The 22,698-nt window shown below is 45.1% G+C and overlaps 1 protein-coding gene across 4 annotated transcripts in view; it reads right to left on the bottom strand.

Annotated features, from left to right (window-relative positions):
* The window catches only part of LOC126531630 (nephrin-like), a 372,938-nt gene that overhangs the window by 72,431 nt on the left and 277,809 nt on the right, over window positions 1–22,698 (bottom strand). For all 4 annotated transcript variants that reach the window (XM_050179245.2, XM_055071313.1, XM_055071314.1 and 1 more), the window contains one exon: window positions 2,276–2,329. In XM_050179245.2, coding sequence (XP_050035202.1) covers window positions 2,276–2,329 — 54 coding nt within the window. The remainder of the gene's footprint in view (window positions 1–2,275; window positions 2,330–22,698) is intronic.

The following is a 22,698-nucleotide window of genomic DNA, read 5'->3' on the forward strand; positions in this document are numbered from 1 at the left end:
CATCTTCTCAGAGAGAGAGATAGAAAGAAAAGCAAAAACGAAGAGCGCGAAGATTGCCATAGGGTACGTGGTGATAACAAAACGAAGATGTAAGAGGCGCGCCGGCACGACTCACTGGGCGCACGAATTTGTCCGTGTGCGTGCGTGTGGGCTGCCTGCCCGATGCCGAGAAGAGAGAGAGGGCGGCGCGCGCGGGCGTGCAGTTCGTGCCCAATGGCGTGTCGCCGTCACTGGCGGAGTCGTGTTTATTCCGCACCGCAGAGCGGCACACGTGGAACATGGGGGAGTTCCACCGCGCAAAGCGAAGGCAAAGCGGGTGGGCGGGCGGGCGGGTGCAGTGCTGCGCTGGCTCTCTGCTGCTGAGCACTCGTGAAGCCGGTGTCCGCGTATCTGGCGGCTTTTCCGGGCACCGAAATGCTGCGGCAGGAATGCGGCGCCGGCGTTTACGGGTACGAGTAGAGATCGCGTGAAAGGGTTTCATGGAACAAGCCTGCTGAGGCACCCAGAGCGAGTGTACATTTACGTCAATGCTCTCTCCGAATGACTGCTCGTTAAAAGTCTCTTCCCCTTGTTTATTTTTGGTTCATTTCTTCATTTTATCGAAGCTAGAAAGCATTGAAGAAGGGTTACCTCCTTTCAGTAGGACTGATTTGGTGGCTTTTTACCTGCCGCATTCGGTTACTTTGGGATATCGAAAGCTGCCAACTTGTCGAGTTAGAGTGAGTGGTTTGCAGAAAAGAAGATAAAAGCATGAAACGATTAGTGTCACATTCATTGTTCGTGAACGTGGATTGGCTGATTGCTCTAGCTACTGGACACAGCCATCGCATTAGCGGGAAGAACATTAAAAAAAAGAGAGCGAAATTGTTGCTAGGAAACATAATAGGCATTCCGGCTGTATATGTGACCCTGTTGGGATTTTCCAGTCCTTTCTCGTCGAGTACACTCCACAGCCCAAAAGTCTTCTTTCATTTAATTTCTTTCGCTTGGAAGAGTAATAAAGCAAGTTGGAAACCTTTTGGCGCCTTTCCAACTTTCTTTACTTCAACTTCACTCTTTCCTCGAGCAGGTAATAGCGGTTTCGGAGAGGTGCTTCTGCACAAGTTAGCTGAAGGTCTAAAGCGCAACACTGCTTCAACTGATTTTCTCATTTACGACAGCTGAAGATCATAAGTGCTCTGCTTCGGACTATAGCTGGTTCACAGTGAACACATAACGTGCTGCGCAATATGCAGAAAGGGCGCAAAGAAAGATAGGAAAGAGCGCAGACTACCAACTTTTACTGCAAGGAACACCAGGAAGCCAATATGAGGTTATAGAAGGTCTATTTAATAGCTAGGGTTTGTTTCAAGCCAGTTAAGTTGACTTGGTTTATAGCAGTTTACACTAAAACGTTCGCAACAAAGTAACCAAGTAGCACTTTAATTACAACTATGGGACGAGGGAGGGGGGGGGCACTTTCTGCCACGGCGTAAACTAGCGCAACAACAGCAAATAGACAGAAGCACCTAAGGTCACTGGTGATGTGAAGTAACAAATAGTATCGAACACGTATAGATACAGATGACTCAGGAAAAAAACTCCGAAGTGAAAACTTTTAAACACCACCGATTCCGACTGTTAGCAGGAGCATAGTGGAAGCACTTGGAACACGCACTCTGGTTAGTTCCTTCCAGGGATGAACCTTTCTCCCAAAATAGGATAAAAATCTTTCTGGAACAGCGTTGCCCGGTTTTTTGTGCTATTTATTACTCATGTGGTGTAACGGATCACCCCGTTGTAGCAAACCGAAGGCCATGCTGGCTAGCACGGCCTTCATTGTGCGGCATTGACATTACATTAAAATGCGACAACTGATTCAGCGGTGCAATAGCAATTAAAAACAGGCACTCCCAATTATATCAGATAACGGGAGAAGTACTTCTTGTGCGACGCATCGCGTGAAACGCAGAAAGGAGTGTCACAATATAACGCTTCTCAGTAGTCATTAGATCTTTTTTTAAACGCTTCTTACACATTCAGTATTTGCACTATAAAAATGCTCGCTCTATCCAAAGTGCTTATTTGCAAAATTGTTCATGGGCAATTCAAGAAAAGAAGACCAGAATAGAAATGTCACCCATGAGAATACGAAAAGTTTAATAAAAACACCACTCATGCCTATAAACGTGGTAAATAATGGTAAATAATGGTAAATAACGTTGGGATACAGTGCAAAAACTTAAATTGCTCATCCACAAATCGCTTGAGAAGTATATGAAGCACAATTACTCACTTTGGGTTTCGTCTGTTACTGTTGTCATTGTGCGAAGCTTGATACCTGGAACACCTGGAAAGTAGAAACTAAATGTTAGGCAAGATATTATAGAGCGCTGGGAGAGCTACACCAAGTATTATAATTCAGAATCAGAAATTATAAAACGCAAGAGAACAACCCCCCACCGATTTGTTCTTACTTCGTTATTTTTTTAAAACAAGGTGATGAGGCCCTGGCGTTTCTTAATGCAACCTGTGCGATTGGAACAGAACATCAATTACATGTCCTCGTCAAGTGAGTACGACTGAACGAATAGGGAATCCAGTTTTTAGGTCAATTCAGCAATAAACTGGACTTGTAGGTGGAATATCACCAAAGAAGCATGCGCCGCAAAGGACACGCATAATAATATACAGACGAAAAGACGAAACATAATAAGGAAAGCGGGAGTATCAGGTGAATGTACTAGGAGCATCGAACAATTTTAAAGCGTTAGTTTTTCTTAGCTTGTTAAGTTTTGCGCCGTTGGCACTGTTCGCCGTGGTGGACCGATGCCGGAGATAGTGCAGTCTACAGTTCCTATGGGTGTGTGTGGATAAGAATGTGTCACTCATTATATCATGCCACTGGCTATGCGCCATTGTCGTCAGGCCATCGTCATGGCGCCGTCATCATCATGCCCTCATCGTCACACGGTGGCCGTAACGCCATCTCAATTCATTGTCATCATATTGTCACCGACAACTGGTTCTCGTCATAGGGTCATAATCGTGCTATACTTGTCGTCATCTCATTATCGTCATGCGGCCGTCGTCCCGATGTGGTCGTCATACTGTCTTCGTCAATTCAGTACCGTCATCCCATCTTCTTCACGCCATCGTCATAGCGCTTTCGGCTGCGCAAGTCCACGAGTGCGCCAGCATCGGAGAGGAGCGTAATAGTTCAAACTAGAGCGCTACAAGCTATCATTAATATCCTTTACAATGAAATGTCGTGGAAGAAGCAGGACTTGCAGAACCTCAAGCAATGCGGCGAGCTTAAGATCGGGAGCAAAAATACTTAGTCCACGTAAATTCCACCTGAAGTCCACTTAGACCGCTTAAATATTGGCCTTACGTACTCGTAACCGCCATTTCAGATTTTTTAACGAAAACAACAATAATAGATCAGTCTTTCTGAACACGCGCCATATTCTACTATAGCAATCAATAGGAAAGTGTTTTCCATGAATTCTAGTTATCTCTCAGTAAGCACCATCGGCGTTACCTTAGACACAAGACTCTTATTTTCAGTATCTAAAAGACCGGCAAAATTTCTTCGTTTGATTATTTCGTAGATTTTAAGAAAAGTAATATTTGTCCGAAGGCCAACTCATAATTGCAATTATTATAATGGGCGTCAAGGTTTGCAGAGTCGTGCTGTTTCTGGCTAGGGTACGTTCACTCTTTTTTGTACTCCTCTGCTCCTTCTTCGCCAGACATTTTAATTAGTATTTACACTAGCGCTTGCACAACAAAAGTTTAAGATCTTTCATTCGATTATGAATGATTTATGCTACCACAGGAAACAACCGTTGGCAACACTAATTCCTTCGCCAGCCAAGGTGTGCGGTAAGCCTGTAGGCTTACCTTCACTGGCGAAAGACCTTTAAGAGCGTGAGCACAATGCTATATATAGCATTATTCTCACGCTTTTATAGGGTCTTCTTTACGACTTGGCAGGTCCTAGTGAAAAATTCCGGCACTATCCCACAGAATTATCCCAAATAGGGCTGCATCAGACGAAAACACAAGCCAGGCTTTGGCTACAGTGTAACTACTTCAAAGCAGCGACAGAGGGATAAAGAAGGTGGCAAGAAAGCTGACACTGATCGCGCCCGGTTTAGTACAATACACGGGGGAAAGGCGAACAGGGGAAAGAAAACAAGGGAGAAGGCAGTCAGTGTGCGCGAATTTCACTGAAGTGTCTAGCATTAGTCTAGTCCAGTTTTCTTCAAGAAGCGCATTAGGCGTGTTGACGGTATTGCCCATACTACAAGTTTGCTTAATATGCTTAGCCCATATAATGGCGCTAAACAGTCGTAATAGTGATGAGTGAAATCACGCGGCAGGACCCTAGGTCGTACTGAAAGTGGCCCGAGCCACCGGATGGCTCGGGTCACTTTAAGTAGAAATTAGGAATTTGGGATGGAATTTAACCCTGCGCTACGTATAGGGTCAAATCACTACGGCCAAACGCGCTGTAACTCCACGCTCCATCTTGGTACATTCTCTATCACCACTTTTTACTGGAAATGTTTAGCTAGCAACATAGTAGCACCTTTGAAAACAGCAACAGGAAGAAACATTAACACAAAAGAACGTATTCTTATAGGCTGTCTTAAACTTGAACAATAAAGATATATTCTAAAGACAACAATAATAATACTTGATGACGGTTCTTCCAGCATAGAAACGTTCCTTTGATTATGGGATCACGTATCATTGCAGCAATTAGCTTTGAAAACTTCAGTTACATTCTTTACTGAAAGGGAAGTTCCATCTCTGTAATAACACTTAGTGTGTTTCTTTCTTTATTTCGGATTATTCGATTGATTAATTTGTGCTTAATTGTAGAAAATGCAGAATTGGTTGTTTTGTTGCGGTTATTTTTTGTTCTGTGTGTGCGTGTGCGTGCGTGCATGTGTGCGTGCGTGTGTGTGCGTGAGTGAGTGAGTGAGTGAGTGAGTGAGTGAGTGAGTGAGTGAGTGAGTGAGTGAGTGAGTGAGTGAGTGAGTGAGTGAGTGAGTGAGTGAGTGAGTGAGTGAGGGAGTGTGCGTGTGTGTGAGTGTGAGTGTGTTAGTGAGTGAGTGAGTGAGTGCGTGCGTGCGTGCGTGCGTGCGTGAGTGAGTGCGTGTGTGTGTATGTGTGTTCACTGTTTAAGCACGTTTACAAAATGTCCTTCATGGACGGAACGCTTTTTCAAGTCGTCTGATGTTATCATCTTTTTATCATTGGACAATTCACTGCTTGTTCAGAACCAGGTGACCTTATACCTGCCAGCTAGTTGTAGTTTCATCCAAATAAATCACTTTCACATTCAAGACATAGTAGCGTATTCGCATTGTTCACGCCCTCGCACGGGTCCTCGTCTGTTTCGCACAACGACGGTGTTCACGGTGTCCCGTACGCCAGACAGACACGCGCGCACGGCAACACCACCTCCCTCAATATATATATATATATATATATATATATATATATATATATATATATGCAAGCAATATCACGCAATGTTAAGGTGAACCACCGACTGCCAACGTTTCTCTGCCGCTTGTTTCTGAGATTAAAGCTTTTCTACCACTGACACAAACAAAAACGTTTTATTGAACCTAACTTTCATAAATTTAGACATTATGAGATATGATGAGTGGGCGTCAAAAGTTGACGTACCACGGAATTTAAAGAACAATAGAAAGTTAGAAAGAAAAATAAAGTTGACATTATTTCCATTGCCTGGGCACTCAGCCTGAAATTATAATTTTCAACCATTACTTCTATACTGTATGTGCGAATAGCATATAGTTGTACGGTTTTAATGGTTGCGGCTGCAAAGTAGTATGAAGTTAGCGTTTTCTGAGGTCCCGCGGACCGTAAGCTTTTGACGCCGACTGCCACTGCCAGTTGTCTCTCTTCTATATTAAATGTTGTGCATTTGACATGAACAAAATCGGGTACAAAATAAAAAATCGTTGGGGCGCAAGGTATGCTTATAACAAAAGGAGATCATATTTATTTATTTATTTATTTATTTATTTATTGAATATGCTTTCAGGGCCTGAAGGAGCTACAAAAAGCGATGTTAAAAGTAAAAAAAAAAGTATAGACGCACAGTTGGCAACAGCAATAACAAAAATATATTGATTGCTGCACTCGCCCCGTTATTATTTGTTATTTTCGACTCTTTTGCAACAACAAACCTTTGGAGTATATATTGGAATCTTTGGAGAGTTTTATTCAGAGACACGTCCTCAAGAAAAATTCACAGCGGGGGAACAAAATATAAGAACGTGGAATGCCCTGGGACACAATGCGCCAGCCGTGGGTTTCCTTAGGCAGACGCAAAAAAACAGAAACCCGCGCGATTGGTTGTACTGGAAAACGCTGTTGACACATGCGACACTGGGGCAAACATCCTTTCTTATACGTGGCCCCCGTTCGAGATCCAATGCCGCCATGTGCGCGCGCGCCACTGGCGTAATGTTTGCGCAAGCAAACTTCCGAGCCATGGCTTCGGCGACGACGATGACGAGTCCCGATGCGTGCGCGAGCCAAGCGTGCGACGTGCGCCGCTCGAAGCTGCTTCTGCCGATGACAGACTCGCCTGGAGCGGGGTCCGTCCGCTTGTCGGGTCGATGCGTTTCGTTCGTGTCTGGGGCGTCGGGACACAAACACGATGCGCAGCGAAAGACGCAGCGGAGTTGGGCACGAGCCAAAAAATGCGAGATGCACGGGAACGATTTGCCGCTCGAGGCACTTTGCGCGTATTCGCGGCCTTCCTTCACGCTCGGAAAAGCACTCGTATGTAGCACGTATTGAGCAACAGAAAGCTGTATCAGGAGTTTTTCACGCTGCCCCACAATTTTCTCATTGACACTTTTCATGTGATTGTAATATTTGAGAAGTTGATTAATTAATTAAGACCAATTGTGTAGTTAGGACGGATAGAAAAAACGTAATCTGAGTATCTCCCGGCGTCGGCAGACAACATTACCTAGGTTCTGTCTAGCTACGTGGTATTTGCATATTTTAAAATCTTGGTGCAGGACAGTTGGGACACCCTGCATATGGCAACATTTAAGGATACTGCACCGCTTGTGTCAGAGGGGCACGTACCCGTTCTGTGCACAGGATGGGCCAAAAATAGGCACACATTCATTGGCGCTTACAGAATTGCTGAATTAAAGAAAATGAAGTAGATGAAGGAAACCGTTGACCGTATTGTACTCCATTAAGTGGTCTGTGTGCCTTGGCGTACCTACGAGTTGGCATCATATGCTCAGGTTTTAGGCACGGACTTATTTATTATTACGCAGAGCGGATACGCGCTTACTGGCACTATTTTCTAGATCATGATGCTGGGTTCCTATAAGTCTGTTTTCCGGTACTTCGGCACACATATAACTTTTGTATCTAACCACACATGTTCTTGCAGAACTGATTTACTTTGTTAAGTGCTATATATGTCGTCATGTTGTTAAGTAATTCGACCTCACGTTGTGATTGGCTAGCCTCCAAGATAGCTGAGACGGTAGAGAGATCATCCTGGAAAAGTCTCGGTGCCGGGTATGATCTCACACCAGCATCAATTTTTCTGCATCCGGGAAGTTTTCTTTTTGAGAAACTTGCATGGATTCTACCTTCGCAAATTTTCGCTTTTGAGAATGCCTTAGGACCTTGAGTGTCTCCCTACTGCACCGCGTGTCCTAGCCTAATGAAACTGCGACATGTACGCGGCTGCCCTACTTCCGCTGCAAACAAAAGTAGGAATGCGCAATTTACGGCAAAGAACCTTTCCATGTTCGGGCCTCCATGGCGATTGCTTCCTTAATGAACGCGTGCATCCGAAGTATCTTCGCAGCACTAAGCTTGGAACTGGACTATTTTGCCGCAATTCTGATTACGGCACCGTACGTGGCTTGCACACGTTCACGGAGCATGCAGACTTAGTCGGAGGATCCTCTCAGGGCGGTTGCAACTGTAGGGAGAATAAACACAGTGCTCTGATCAGACCATTGATGTCTGATTACAGAACTTGCATACAGTAGTTCAACATGTGCACTAAATCAATTTCTTGGCTACTGTTCGGGTGCGTGTGCGTGTCTTTCTTTTTTTTATTCGCTTGGCTTTCCACAAGGCATAACTTTAATATGAAATTGAATATAAGCATGAAGGCCAGTTTTATGCAGATACAACAAAAGCAACTTATACAGCGTATTGTTCATGATCCATCTTTCATAGTTTTCAGACTGGTTGGTTCTTATCGTCACACCTCCAAGTACACTTTCACGGCCTGTCTTTGCTCTAGGGCCGTCCAAAGTTGACAGACTTCGGACATTAGACTTCGTTTTCACGTAGTTGACTCCAAGTGCAAGTGATGGCTGGTATAAGGCCCTCCCCAGTGCGAATTCACTGGAGAGAGACTTCTTCCACGCGTGAAAAATTGTGGGGAAAGAAACAAACACGCGGATTTCGGGCAATGATAACATGAATTTTCGGGCAATGAGAACTGACCGGCAGTCATAGCGAAGAGGAGGAGTTGCAGGTATGGAAATAAAAAAGAAAGAGAGAGAGAGAAAGAGAGAGAAAGAGATGAAGAGGAAAGACAGGGCGGTTAACCAGATATTAGTCTTCGGTTTGCTACCCTGCACTGAGGTTGGGAGACATCTTTCAAACCCTGAAGCGCCAACAGAGACAGCACACAAAGACTGAACAATGACAAGACAAGGCGCTTTGCAACTGCTTATTGAGGTCAAAAGCGGCGGAATATATATAACTGTCCTCGGGAATTCCACTGAAAAATAGCTGCTTGTCGGAACTCATACCTGAAAGACAGTGGCTGGGGAGCCATGATCTAGTCAAGGGTTGCCAGCACCGGACTCAGAGCGTCCAGTACTTGAAGCGGTCTTCTGGCAGACAGAGTGTGCATGCTGTTTAGCAGCATACGAATGACATTCAATAAAGGCCTAAGAAGAGCTATCACTTGCTCATCTGTTTTCCGCGACTCCTCGGATGGAGCACTTTGCTCTACTGGTGGAAGCATCTGCTGTGGCTCTTTTGCCGGTCGTGTACACGTAAGCGGCCATTCCTTTCTAGAGAGATACCTGGCAGTTTTTTCCCTTCCAACATTGGTGTTTGGGGTGCTGGAAACTTCCGCTGACGGTGCTGCATGACGAGTCGACTTTTCTTGAAAAGTTGATATTTCCGTCGTGAAGACCTTCGGTGGTGACGTCGTCTTCGCCGGACCTTCTCACCCGCGTCTCTGTGGCTAGAGCTTGGTCTCACCATTTGTTTGAGAATGGAGATCTCTTTCTTGATCTGGGAACAGTCTTTGGAAATGGCGCAGTGATCATCTTGACAGCTAGGACATTTCAACGTGGTTGCGCTGCCCTTGTCTGCTGAGGGGGGTTCGGCGCATCGAGGGCATACAGTGGAATTTCTGCAAACACTCTTCACATGGCCAATCTTCTTACAGTTGATGCATTGCATTGGTCTTGGAAGAAATAAATGGTCGGACCTGGTAGAGAAAGTGACCAACCTTCATGTAGGAGGGAAGACCGTCACTTTTGAACGTTATCCTCGCACAGCCTGTGTTGCCGAGGCAACCACCATGCACAATGACGTTGTGTTCACTTGCTGGTTTTATCAGAACTGGCAGGTCCACGAGATGTATTTCCTTGTCAGTGTCATAAATGACTCTGGTTATTGTGGCACCATTCGCTGGCATGAGGGATCGGACCTTGACGTTACCCAGCTGCGTTACATGTTGTAGTGTGTTCAGCGCGCTCGGGTTCATCACATCGATTGCCAGGATGTTTCTCTTAGTGTTTATCCTGACATCCTTGATCTCATTCGGCACGGTATTTTCTAGATACACGGAGAGTGCTTAGCTGTTGATGACGCGTGGGTTGTCAGTATTGTTCTGTGGCAGAAACAGAATGGAGTGAGGCCATCATTGAGGCGCAGTTTACACTGTGGTCGAACTTGACGCCTAAGATGCGATGATAATTCTTCGTTTGGCCTTGCGGTACAGGACAGATCGAAAGTTGTCTTCCTAGGGCTCATCACCTGAACGGGAGTACAGCTCTGTGTCCTCTATATCGCTCCATGTATTTCCTCGCTTCCTCGAAGCGATGTCCGCAGGTGAACGGGAAGCGGAGGGGCCTCGAGATGTTGTACATGCATCACCGCGATGTAGGGGGCGGTAGACCCCACAAGTGAAGTGAGGACTCCAGAAAAGCACAGACAGGAGAGATGTGTTCTTGTTGTAGCCTATCACGTGTGTGGCTCCTACCCACGATGGGGCATTGGCCAAGAAATGGGTGAATTATTCCAAATCAATATGGAGCGTTAATTTCAGGATATCTATGGAATTAGCATTCAATAGCGTAGAAATTTATCTCTTATAATCAAATCAGGAAAATCACATCGAATGTGCAATAATTAATATAAAAGTACAAGAAAGTAGAATTTAGCAGGGCATTCATTTGAATTCTATAAGAAATGTTTGGACAGCGAAGCAGCATCCCTGTGGCTGAATCCCAAAGTGGACGCCCCGAACGAAAGAATAGCAGGTTCTGTGAAGTTCAGGCGAAGTCTCCGAAAAGTATTTCCAACAATCTTTTTCTTGCCGCAGTAAAGCGGCGACAAGATAGAAGAAAGTGATGTATCGTCCCCACCTAATTACAAAACGAGCAGAGGGGGGCAGGAAACCAAACCCGACCTGTGTAAGTAGAAATTCAGGAAGGGAACGCGGCAACGTAATTTGGTGAGAGAGACCTCAAGAATCTTTGTGTTACAGGATTCGCCACGCCAGGGAAGTGCCAGGTGCTTATAAGCTGTAGAAGCAGCCAGAACTGGGTATAATAAGGCTTTTCTAATTGATCGCATCCAAAATCTAGCCGCCGTGATCTGTGCTGTCACTGGTAGAATAGGAAGAACAGGGCCGGATAGTGATGTCTTTGCCAGTGTGCTCAACAGGAGAAGCACTTCGCTTTCCTCCCATCTCGTGGTGAAATAGTGAGCACTGAGGTCAACATGGTGATTGTTGTGACCACGACCATGTGCCTGCACTCAGTGGACCGTAATCACCAAATGTAAAGTCTAGTAAATTTTCTGGATCTGCTTGCAAATGGCACAACGTCTTTGTTGCCTGTTTGAAGTGCTTAACCGCACTGAGGCAGTCAGCACACATGTGGGCTTTGTCAACATTGGGAAAATTTAGTAGGGTTTCTTTCGCATTGTGCATATGCCGCAGCTCTAATAATAAAAGCTCTTAAAGGTACGATGCATAGCTTCGGGTAGCTTGGATCTTAGGGTGTATCGGAATAAAGGAAGCTATTTGTCCTCCTCTTGGGCTAACCGCCGCGTCCGAGTAGATGTCTCAGCGTCCCTTAAGTATGGTCATTTCGGCGATTGGAATAGCATGAACCCATCGGCGGAGCTTCGTCTTCTTGTTAGTGGTTATTGATCTGCAATGCCATGGCAGAAACTTGTCCAAGCTCGTAGTCATAGCAAAAACTTCATAGAAATGGCTGTCTTTCTATGCATCCTTTTCGCTTTCTGGCTCTCTGATAAAAATGGGAATAGAGCGCTGAGGCTGCTGATATGTCGCATATTTGCCAGTATTTATCCCTGTCGGCGTGTGGTATCTTTATGTCTTCTTGCTTGGTGATGCTGATCAAAGTTGTCGCTGCTGTATTGTCTCTATGCGTTTTATCTCTCGAACCCGATTTCCCTATCAATGCACAGCAGAAGTGCCGAAAGAAATCTCCCTTTATATGTTGTAGCTTGACATGGGTATAAGCAAGAAATGCTTCAGAAAGATATATGGGCATACACATTTCACTATCTCACCTGTAAGGAGACATCGCAATAGAAAATAGGAGCAGCTTAGAATTTCTTCAAACTTGCTCATTACTGGACCAGCACCGCCGTCGCCGGCACAACCGAGGTTGGTGCAAGCCCACGCGCATGAGAGTGCTCATCTAAACGGCTTCCATGGTTGCTAACTGAAATCACCATATTATAATTGTGTATAATCGTACCTCGAAATATAAAGACATGCCTACATGGCTGCACGCATGCACTGAAAGCTTTGGCTGCATTTCGATTGCTGACTAAAAAAATTATTCGAACTATGTCACAATTGACTGCTTGCGTTCTTTTTATCCTCCTTTTGTAACCCGTACGTTCGGCGTTATACAATCCATATTTGACTTCAATTCAGCTCTCTTATTTTCTAGTTCAAAAATGATGGTGTTCGCCTCCTCTATTGGGCGTCATGATTACCGCATTTTGTAGTCTTTATAAGTGTAGAGCTAAACTTCCCCTCAGAATAATTTTTTTTTGCACCGGTTACTCCTAATTTGGCGACATGCATCTGAACGAGGCAGCTGTTAATCCGAAAGGTCGCTTGCGTCAATCATGTCGCGGTTTCACGTATACAGGATCATCTTGAAGTCTAAAGATCTAACATTCCATTCCAGGATGGTTCAGCCCTTCAAAACGTTCGTCCCTGTTCAAAATGACATGGTTTTGGGCGGGTTGCAAATTCATATGTACATTTACACCATCGTACATACAACGGGACATCAGTGAAATGTACGCAAGTAAACAAAGCAAGAGAAACAAACCTTTTCTCTGCAACCGCACGACAGCAGATAATTGATGGTACTATGTTGGGAAAGCTAACAAGATAGTAGGATATTAGCGAGAAGAGAATTTCAAAATAGCTAGTGACCTCCCGGGAATCCTATCAGGACGTACAATAACAGTTTATGGCTTTAAAAAGTAGCAGCCAGACAGTGAGACCAAACCGTAATCTGAACATGCCTCATTCTGAGGCACCTAATTTCGCACACTGACGAATTTTATTTATTAATGATCACCAGTGCTTGTTTCGTGCGCGTTAGATGCAGAACATTCAGTTTTTCTCCCATCCCACCTGATTTTCCCGTACAAAATTTCATGTTATGCAGCGAAGATATATGAATTTCCTACAATTTCTTTATCAGTGATTCTGCGTTCTTGCGTTATAATGAACCCTGGAAAGACTTCATATATTCACATCAACTCGTAGACACCCTATTTACTCTTCCATCTGTGCTAATGAATCCATCCTTGGTTACGCTCGTTGTTTCGGTGACCACCGGACGAGGCGACAAGAAAGCCGGACAAGAAGGTCCGAAGAAAAAAAGAGAGACCCGATGGGACTCTTACTTAATTGCTATCCCACGCACGAACGGGCTTCCCGGGTTCGGGAGGTCCGCATCCTGCTCTTCTTTTCTTCTTTGGGCGCTGTCGGATCCACGCGTCCTCCTCTCGCGGCGCTCTCGCCGTAGACGCGGACGTGCGGGACCCAGGGCAATCAGCTCCAAGTGGAGAAATCACGGCGTCAACGGACAGCAGCACAAAGGACACTCGGTCGCGGTGCTCCATTGTGCCTCGTCCCCTGTGCCAATCGTCTCGTGCGAGCTACTGCCGCACAAGCATCGAAAGGATAGTGATGGGCAGTGCCGAGAATTGCTGGTTTGCCTTTAGTAAATTATTGGCGCCTTAGAGTGCCGTGTTCCAACGATTCTTGTTTTTTTCTGTTGGTATGTCTTCATGGTCGTGACTGAGTTGTCGAGATCGCATTCTTCCTATGGCCATTCTCCTGTCCAGCTTCCTTACTTTCCTTCCTGGTGCATTTTGTTATTTGGTTACTTATGTGATGGCGTTGAAATCAATTATCTTCTTCTCGAGAAAAAAGCCTATAAATATAAAAGCTTCCATTTTAACTTAAGCTATGGCTGTCATGGGCTAGAAATGCTTAGCTGGCCTCAGGCAAGTGATTGTATAACAGGGAATACCAGAAACTGCAGCCTGACTGCGTGTTAACGGGTCCTCAGTAAAACAAGTAGCAATAGGCGTACATTCATAGGCCACTAGCAAAAGGTCAAGTACACATAGCAGCATCAAAAGTTAGCAAAAGAAAAGAAGAAAAAATGAAAAAAAGTCAGAAACATTGTAAGTCTCCGTACTTTCAAGTATTATTCTTGGCGATTTCGTGTTTTACTTCGAATATGTTTTTTCAATACCACTACAGCATGGATACGCAATTTGGTCTGTTCAAATAGATTACCTAAATAGGTGGACATTACTAAAACGACAAATTTAAACGTCCAAATGGCTACTTAAAAATAGTCACTAGTCAACATTTTAAACATTTAATTTACTTCAGGGCACAAGTTCCAATTGCGAAATTGATGCTGAGCAGTCATGAAGTCACGTCTGTTGAGCATAAATCCTAAGATTAGCAGCACTTTATAAATTTACGGCCCCAAATCTGCAAATACATACTTTGGTGTTCTAGTTGCGGTCGTCCAGAACTTCATGGCGTATGATCTTGAGAAACTGTTGTCTGGAACGCCAATACCCTCCAGAACTGACATTTCAGTCCAGGTATCTTTAAAGTGATGCCTGCCCAACGATTTCTTGCTAAGAAAAAGATAGCTTCACTATAACTTGTCTTTAATTTTGTAATTACATTCGCACAAAATTATGAACTAAAAGGTTCGTACAGAACCATTTCAAATAAGTCCTCCGTGCAGTATGATATGCAGATACTTGCGTTATAACAGCCAGTTTCCTTTGAATCTCTCCGAACTGAAGCCAAACCAAACGGTATGGCCAATTAGCTCGGCGTAACGTCCTCTTGTGAACTCTCTCACAACCCACAGTAAGAGTGATTAAAAGTCACCATACCGTGTGAAGATCTATGCAGCAGTCACCGGTCGAAGCTCACTCTACAACACTAGCCGCAGCACCCGCACCAAGCTGATAATCGTTAAACATGTTTTGCTGGCGCCACAGAGCATTGTGTCCAGTACACAAACCCTAATCTACACGTGATGCCTTGCGACAGTAATTGACACTAACAAACACTCAAGAAGGGACCATTCTACTACTGAATGAGAAAAACTTCATCTAGTCCTATCGCTTTTACTGTCTGTAGCAAGTCCCAAGTAGACTGGAAGGAACAATATTAACCTTTGTTTACAGCCCGAGCATGCATTGTTATGGATTGGGGGTTCAATCCCATTGCTCGTGATTGGTTGTCAAGATTGGAGTCGGGCATGAATTAGAAGGTAGCTGGCCCATGCCATCGTCCAACTTATCAACGCTGAGGACGTTGATGAAGGGAAGGACTGCTTCTCATCGAGAACGAGGAATATGGCTTTATTTACAGTATCTACATCAGTCTAGCATGACTGCTTAGAAAAATACATCAGCCTAACATGACTGCTTCAGAGAGAGTCAGTCTGACATGACTGCTTGAGAGTGTCTCGAGCATCCGCACAACAGCGGTTTATAAACACCCCCCCCCCCCCCTTGATTCCAAGGGGACGGAAACGTTCGTCCAGTCATTGTAAGCACGCCGCCTCTCCCCGGGACGGCTTACACACACACACGCACACACACACACACACACACACACACAGGTTCACAGTCCGAAACCGACATCACACGAATTTCGTAGAACTCGGAGCGCACCCTCGCAGCGCGCCCGGGTAGCCATTGTCCTGCGTCTTGGTCGGCGCATGGGAAGGAGGCCCCGACGACGTTCCCGCGGCAACTCCCCCGCTCGCGGCAGATCAGCTCCGCGTTGGTGGGTTCGGTAACAATAGTTGGCCCGCCGAACGCATTCAGTCACAATGGCGATTTAGTGACGCCGTGGCTAGAGGTTTGCGGCGGCACTCTAGGAAACGTTGACACCCGTTGTCGCAACTGGTTGGCAACACTTGCACCTCAGCTGGGCCGTTCTTAACAGCACCCAGCTCATTAAGGGTCCTCTTCCCTCAAGAGTACCTTTGTTTAAACGGCCCCTGGTGTTGCGTTTCCCACGCACTGCCCCAACATGCTGATGCGTTTGTGGAAAGGGAGGCACTCCATTCCTCTAGTCCGCCCTATAGCCGGGATTCCTCATTCCTACATTCTTAAGCAAAATTATACTCTTTGGGTCATATCTTGCCACACAACAATAATCGTCATTTGTCTTGTCTGCATTTCCTTTCTTTAACACTGCGATCTCTGTACTTCCAAGTCAAGAACGGCATGCTCGTTATCAGCACGACAGAGCATTCTTGACGGGAAAGTAGCGAGCGCAGCGATTTTATGAAGGGGAGTGCAAGCAAGACAGATGACGATTATTGTTGTGTAGCAAATATACACCCCAAAGGGTGTGCATTTGTTTAAGAGTGTAGGTACAACCCATAACCCGGCCAATGCAAGGCACTCGGTGTTCTGGTCGCTTTCGGCATAAGTGGCAGATCAGCTAATCTCTGCCGATTACTATAATGGCGGGCAGAAAGCGAAGAAGTGTAGTTTGTACCTAGGTATATTAACATACGTTCACATAATTTATATTTGGACCTGGCTGTAAGAATACGCACTTCTAGTACCCTCTTGGTAAGGCACATGGACTCAGGAAGAAATAAGAAAACCGCTATCAAATTAAGATGAATCCACCGAATGATGATGCAATTCATGGAAATAAACAAATAAATAAATAATTAAATAAATACATAAGTAAAAGCAAATGGCCGCTGCACTTAAGCAGGGTTCCAGCTTTCAGTGCTCGCCGTTCCCGTACCAGAGAAACTGAGTCAAAGCATATACACAGGTTGTTAGTTGTTATCTGTGCGCAAACATTCCCGTTCGCAGGTTCAGGAGACAGGAAATATGTGTGATATCATAAAGATCGCAGTGAAACACACCTACATAGATACACACACACAAAGGGGGAAAAGAAAAGGGGGAGAGGGTCAAAAGAAAGAAATGGATAAATAACACTGTGGCTGTTTAGTGCTAGCGGTGTTTCGGGGGAAAATCACGTAGCGCGGACATCTTTTTTCTGCGCGTCGAGCTAGATTGAGATCGACGAGCGGCTACGTGTCCCGGCGGCCAGCGAGGGGGCCATCTCGGTGCCGGCAAGCGGTCTTGATTGTCGCAGTGAGAAACGTGTCTCTTCTGTCCTCTGAGGTCGCTGGGCCTCCATGAGGCCTCCGCGTGATGGCGTCTTTCGCGTCTCCTCGCGCCCAGCGTCGTTCTCCGGTCTACGCTGTACGGCCCCTAGACATCGTTTCGCGCGTTCGCCCAAGCGCGCTTTCTCGCCACGCGCCGAAAAGACCAGAGAAGATGACGTCCCGTAATTAGGTCTCCCGACAAAGTGAACGTCCCCGGGCCGCCAAATGGGAGGCGCATTACCCGGGTCATCTGCGAGTGCGTTGCACCCCGAGACTGTCGATAATCCGCCGAATAAAGTTTCGTAGTGCCTTCCCATGGACAACCAAACACTCAATGTAACTTAATTCACCGAACGCACGCTGAAACAGCACAAACTCGTAAACCTAATGCACTGCCTAGCAAAGAGAGCGAAGAAGACAGATATTAAAATATAGCCGCTAGTACATTTCAGCCTTCCTATCAATGTACGAGATCAGAAGACACCAGAGATAGATGCACTCCTCTTCAAGCTAGAGTAAATGCTTTCTGCAGCACCCCTTGGCCAGCTTACGTGTGTGTGGCCGCATTACCGTACTTGAGACGAATGGCCGAATAATAATCTCAGGCAGCAATAATACTACCATAATACTAATAATACTACCTAAAATGGGTTTTAGGACTTAGTCAAGCTGCTGATGCAGCTTCTTTCCTCAATACCTGTCTATATTCAAATATATTTTATTTATGGGAAATAAAGCACTTACTTACTTGCTTGCTTACTTACTTACTTACTTACTTACTTACTTACTTACTTACTTACTTACTTACTTACTTACTTACTTACTTACTTACTTACTTACTTACATAAAAGAAAAAAAATTAAATTACAGCTTCCCTCAAGCAGCGAATGAGTGACATTCACAGTGAAAACAACACTTATTGACTTCTTGGCGAGCTGTAACTGAGCAGCTGATATGAAATGTTGCACGACGGCAATCGGCGCTTCTTCATGTGTGTGAAATTAGGGCCTATAAACGTACCATCCCTCCAAAACAATTATAGGTTCGTGCTTGGTATTACCGAGATCGATAGAGAAGAGAGTCGGGAGAGACCGAAAGAAGCAAAAGAAGGGAGGTTAATCAGGCTGCCCTGCACTGGTGGTGGGGGAAGCGGGGAGGAAAAGGAGAGGAGAATAAAACACATGATAGTGACCCGCGCGCACTCACGACAGCGTGCACCAAGCCTTCAAAGGCGGTCTACTTTCAGTGGTTCGAAGCCGGCGCAAACCCGGGCCGCGTTTAGCAATGTATGATCGGATAACGGTTTCCCTGCACTATCTCACCATAAAGCATGGAGCACGGCAGATATAGAGTGCGTAACACCGCTCGCACATGCTGTTTTGCTCAAAAATAATTTCTCCTCAGGTTTGCTTGCTATTTTTGTTAAAGAATAAGCTAACTAATTTAGGAACTGTAAGAAACATCTAGCGTTGCAGCGCCAAATGCATAGTACCTTCATAAATTCTGTCCAGGCAATTTCACCACATAGAGATATACAGACGACCGGAAGCAAGAGGAGAGGACATTCAAACTGGAAAGATTGTGTGATTTCGTAAAGCATTCAGGATGCTACCAAACTATGGCAACTTCAACATCCAATATGCAGCTGTTGGTGTAAAACATATTCGGGCTCTTTTATAATTTGTTTCATGTGTGCTTGTGCTCTAATATGCGTCCTTCTTTGATAGAGCCTGGCCAAGCTTATTAAACTGGGAAGGCTTAGGAGTAAGGATCAGCGGCGAATACCACAGCAACCTTCGATTTGCAGATGACGCGTCCTGTTCAGCAACACTGAGGATGGGTTACAACAAATTATTGAGGACCTTATCAGAGAGAGTGCAAGAGCGGCGTTGAAGATTAATATTGACACGTGTACTTGTTTGTCTTTATCGGGCGACATGTTTCACCGACATGTTTCACCGTTACGGAAACTGGTTCTTGGCAAGCTGCGGTCAGTCAGTACCTTCTGCGCCATCTGGGAAGTCTGGCACCTGACGATCCGTACACGGTCAGCAGCTCAGATCGTGTGGCGCAAGTACTAGGGGATAACCTTTCTGCTGTCAACTCGGGTTTCTCGGTTGACATTGAAGAGCTGTTCTATTCCCTTCCCCATGAAGACCTGATCTGCGCAGTCCGGAACTGTATTGAACGATCTGGCGCTGTGTCTTTCCAGAACGCGTGTGGTATTTCTGTGGAAGGTTTTCTAGAGTTGCTTAAGGCATATCTTTCTTCAACCATTGTGAGTTTTCAGGATAAATTTTATGTGCGAAAACGCGGCATTTGTATCGGGTCGTGCGTAGCCCCTGTTTTGTCTGAGATTCTTTTAGCCGATCTTGACCGCTCGCTATCGCGGGTACTTTCTGACGACCGCATCATTCGTGTGTTCCGGTACGTTGATGATTTTTTGATTCTTTTAAATTTAGACCACAACGACGACTTGACACAGGTGGCATCGGAGGTTTTAGCATCCTTCAAGTCTGCTTTTGCCAGCTTTAATTTTACTGTTGAACTTCCTGAAAATTCTTGCTTGCAATTCTTAGACTTAAAATTATTTTTTAATGACCCTGCCCACCTCTGCTGGGCTTACATGCCTAGGTCTAGAAAAGCACCTCTACCCTTCAACTCGAGCCATTCGAAGCTGGTCAAGAGGGGGATTGCGTCAACGTGCCTCAGGGCTTCGTTGGTGAAGTCCTGCCCTCATAAGGTTCAGTCCAGTTTTGATGCCCAAGCTGATCGCCTTCGGTCGGCCGGTTTTCCGCTGGCCCTTCTTCGGGCTGTTGCCGAGTCCCTGTTGAAGTCCTTCCGATTAAGTTCAAAGCCTCGTGGGGTGGACACACAGGAGAGGAGGAAGTATGAAGTTATGCCCTATGTCCACAGGGTCTCGCATGGCCTGAAGAGAGTCGCGGGTAAATTCGGCATTCAGGTTCTCTTTACGGCACCTTATAAGCTGTCTAGTCTGTGCAATTTAGTTAGACCTGATAGAAAAAAGAAAATTGAGTGCTGCACTAACCACAGGAACAAGTTTGTGCCCTGTAGAGCGAATGTCATTTATGAGATTCCGCTGAGTTGTGGCAACGTGTATGTTGGGCAAACAGGGCGCTGCATTAATATTAGATTGTTAGAACACGCTAATTCCCTAGATGATTCTAGAGGACAGCATCTTCCGAAGCATTGCAAGACCTGCAGGCATGACGGGAATGCTCGTACCCCACTTTTCGGCAGGACTAAGATTGTCGGACGCGCAAGGGATAAGAAAGAGCGCAAAATAATCGAAGCCTTTGAAATCGCGAGATTAGGGCCTGATAAATGTGTTAGCGAAGCTTCCATACATTTGTACCGCAAGGAGTTGGCGTTTCTAGGCTTGACCACCTGACAGCTGCTTTTGTCTTTGTGGCCGGTGCGCATGCGTTCTGTTGATGGTGGGAAAGAGGCGATGGTGCATTAAACCAGTTGTTAGTCTGCGCCCGTGTCGTGTGGTTCTTTCTTCGTCTTGTCCCTTTTTTTGCGCAGTTTTTCTTGGATTTCGTAATGCTATACCAACTAGCCCCTCACCGTACGCTTCTAAAGATAAGACATAGAATTACTGGTTATTTTTTTTCAGACTAGTACGTAATGAATTATACGTAATAATTACTGCTAATGAATAACATTTTTCTTAATAAAACAATTACCTTGTTTACTGGGGAACGTTCAGTGCAGTTCAATTAGTTTTTCAGTTTACGATTACAAGTAACTAGTTACTTTGTCGACAAGACAAGTTGTAACGAACGACGCAGCTTTGAGAGCCTGAATTTGGCAAAAAACTACAGTACGACGCCCAAGATCGGGCCAGGCAGCGGCCTCACAAAGGCACAGGCTCAAACAGGCAGACCATGGTGCTGAGTGTTTGTTTCATGTTAACACTCCACCAGATGTTCACCGACGAATTGAAGAGGTAGGTGCTGGTATGTCTGATAGCGAGGACCACTTCTGACGTTATGGCCAGAAAATTACATACGGGCGACCTTTTCAGCTTTTCATTGACCTAACTGGGAGCAACACCTCCAAGTCACAGCCACAATGAAGCGCTGTGTGTCATAGAGGGCCCGGATGTGCTGCAATCACAATCTTGTGCGCAAGGTTTGTATACGTTGCCACACCGCCCAACCCTCTAGCGCGCACATCGAGCTAACTGGATAAGGTCCCGGTCTTGCTCTCCTTTACCGCAGTGTCACTGCTGACGTCATCACAACAAAAAAAGAGGGATGACGATCAACGACTTTTCTTTTAATGGAATTGTTAGTGCAGGTGAGCGATGTATGAAAGGCTTCAGAGGAATCACTGAAAGTGCTAGGCTAGCACGTTCGGTTCGCGGTATCTGTGTAGTGTCCATAAAAGTTCGGAGGAGAGTAGCGCAGACGTAATCGATAAGTATTCTGTAATTCTTCAATCACTTTCATGGGGAAGTAATTGGCAACTTAAATCAATCACATGTTTGAGTGAAGTAATTTTAATTGTAATCACTTACTTTTTTTCGGTAACGTGTACAAGTCTGCTTTTGTTTTTTCAATACAAGATATTCAGGAGACATTGCCATTTTCAAACAACGCAGGCCTCTCTTTTTCACATAGATGAAATATATATTAAAAATGAAATAAGACGCCGGCGCTGAAAAAGAGATAGGTAACAAGAACAACGCGAACAAGAACGCTTGCTTGATAAATTGTTTTGGCAGCGCGCATTCTAAGTCATTGTCTTTCGAAATGACATAGGCAAGGTTTCATGCTAATATACAAAAACTTGTGTAGGACACCTTTGAACAGAAGCAGATAGTGAGAGTGCCGCTTCGTTAGTTGTATTCAGGAGAACTTGCACGCCACACAAATGATAAGCAAGAAATTCAGAGACGGACACGTACTGTTATATCCTTCTCATCACTAAGTAAGGAAGCCCCAATGATATAGTATCGCAAGCTCCCCTTCCCAACCCTCTGCCTTCACCAAAAGATAAAAAATAAAAAAGCGCTCATTATGAGTTCAATACGAAAGTGTGTTACATCATGTGTCTTGAGGGTACGTGTATGGATTAGCTAATGACAAGGATCCTTTGCCAGGGTCACTGCTGTGGAATCACTGCGGCACAGTACCTCTTAGTTTTCAAAAATTTTGCTTAGCATGGGCGGCATACAGTTAAACAAAGTCCAATTAGATGTTGCAAGGAGGGTTCTCATTTAGTTGTACGCCATCCATTTATTTCCTTCTTTTAGCAGAGCGCGTTGGCATTTGCATTTCATAATAACGTCTAAAGAGGGGCTTTGCATGTGCGCATTTATGTGCACATAAACGGAAGAATGCAGACGCAACGCAGTTACGAGACACATGAATTCCACTAATCTGTTGGATGCTGCCCGTAAGAAAATCTGGAAAAAGGGCGGTAAATATCAGATGTCTAAGCTGAACGAGAAACGGCAAAGTTGTAATTGATTATCAGAACCAGAAGGCGGTACGCAAACAGCTATAGATTCAGCTTCGCAGGAGCCGCAAAACCTTTATTAAAAACTCTAGACGGTGACATTTTAATTTTACAGAAGGCGCGCTTGCACAGAAACAAAGCGGCAGGAGCTAAGAACGAAAAAGAAAGATGGTTAATCGATCAA

Source organism: Dermacentor andersoni, chromosome 5 (genome assembly GCF_023375885.2).
Source record: "Dermacentor andersoni chromosome 5, qqDerAnde1_hic_scaffold, whole genome shotgun sequence".
Taxonomy (NCBI): Eukaryota; Metazoa; Arthropoda; class Arachnida; order Ixodida; family Ixodidae; genus Dermacentor; species Dermacentor andersoni.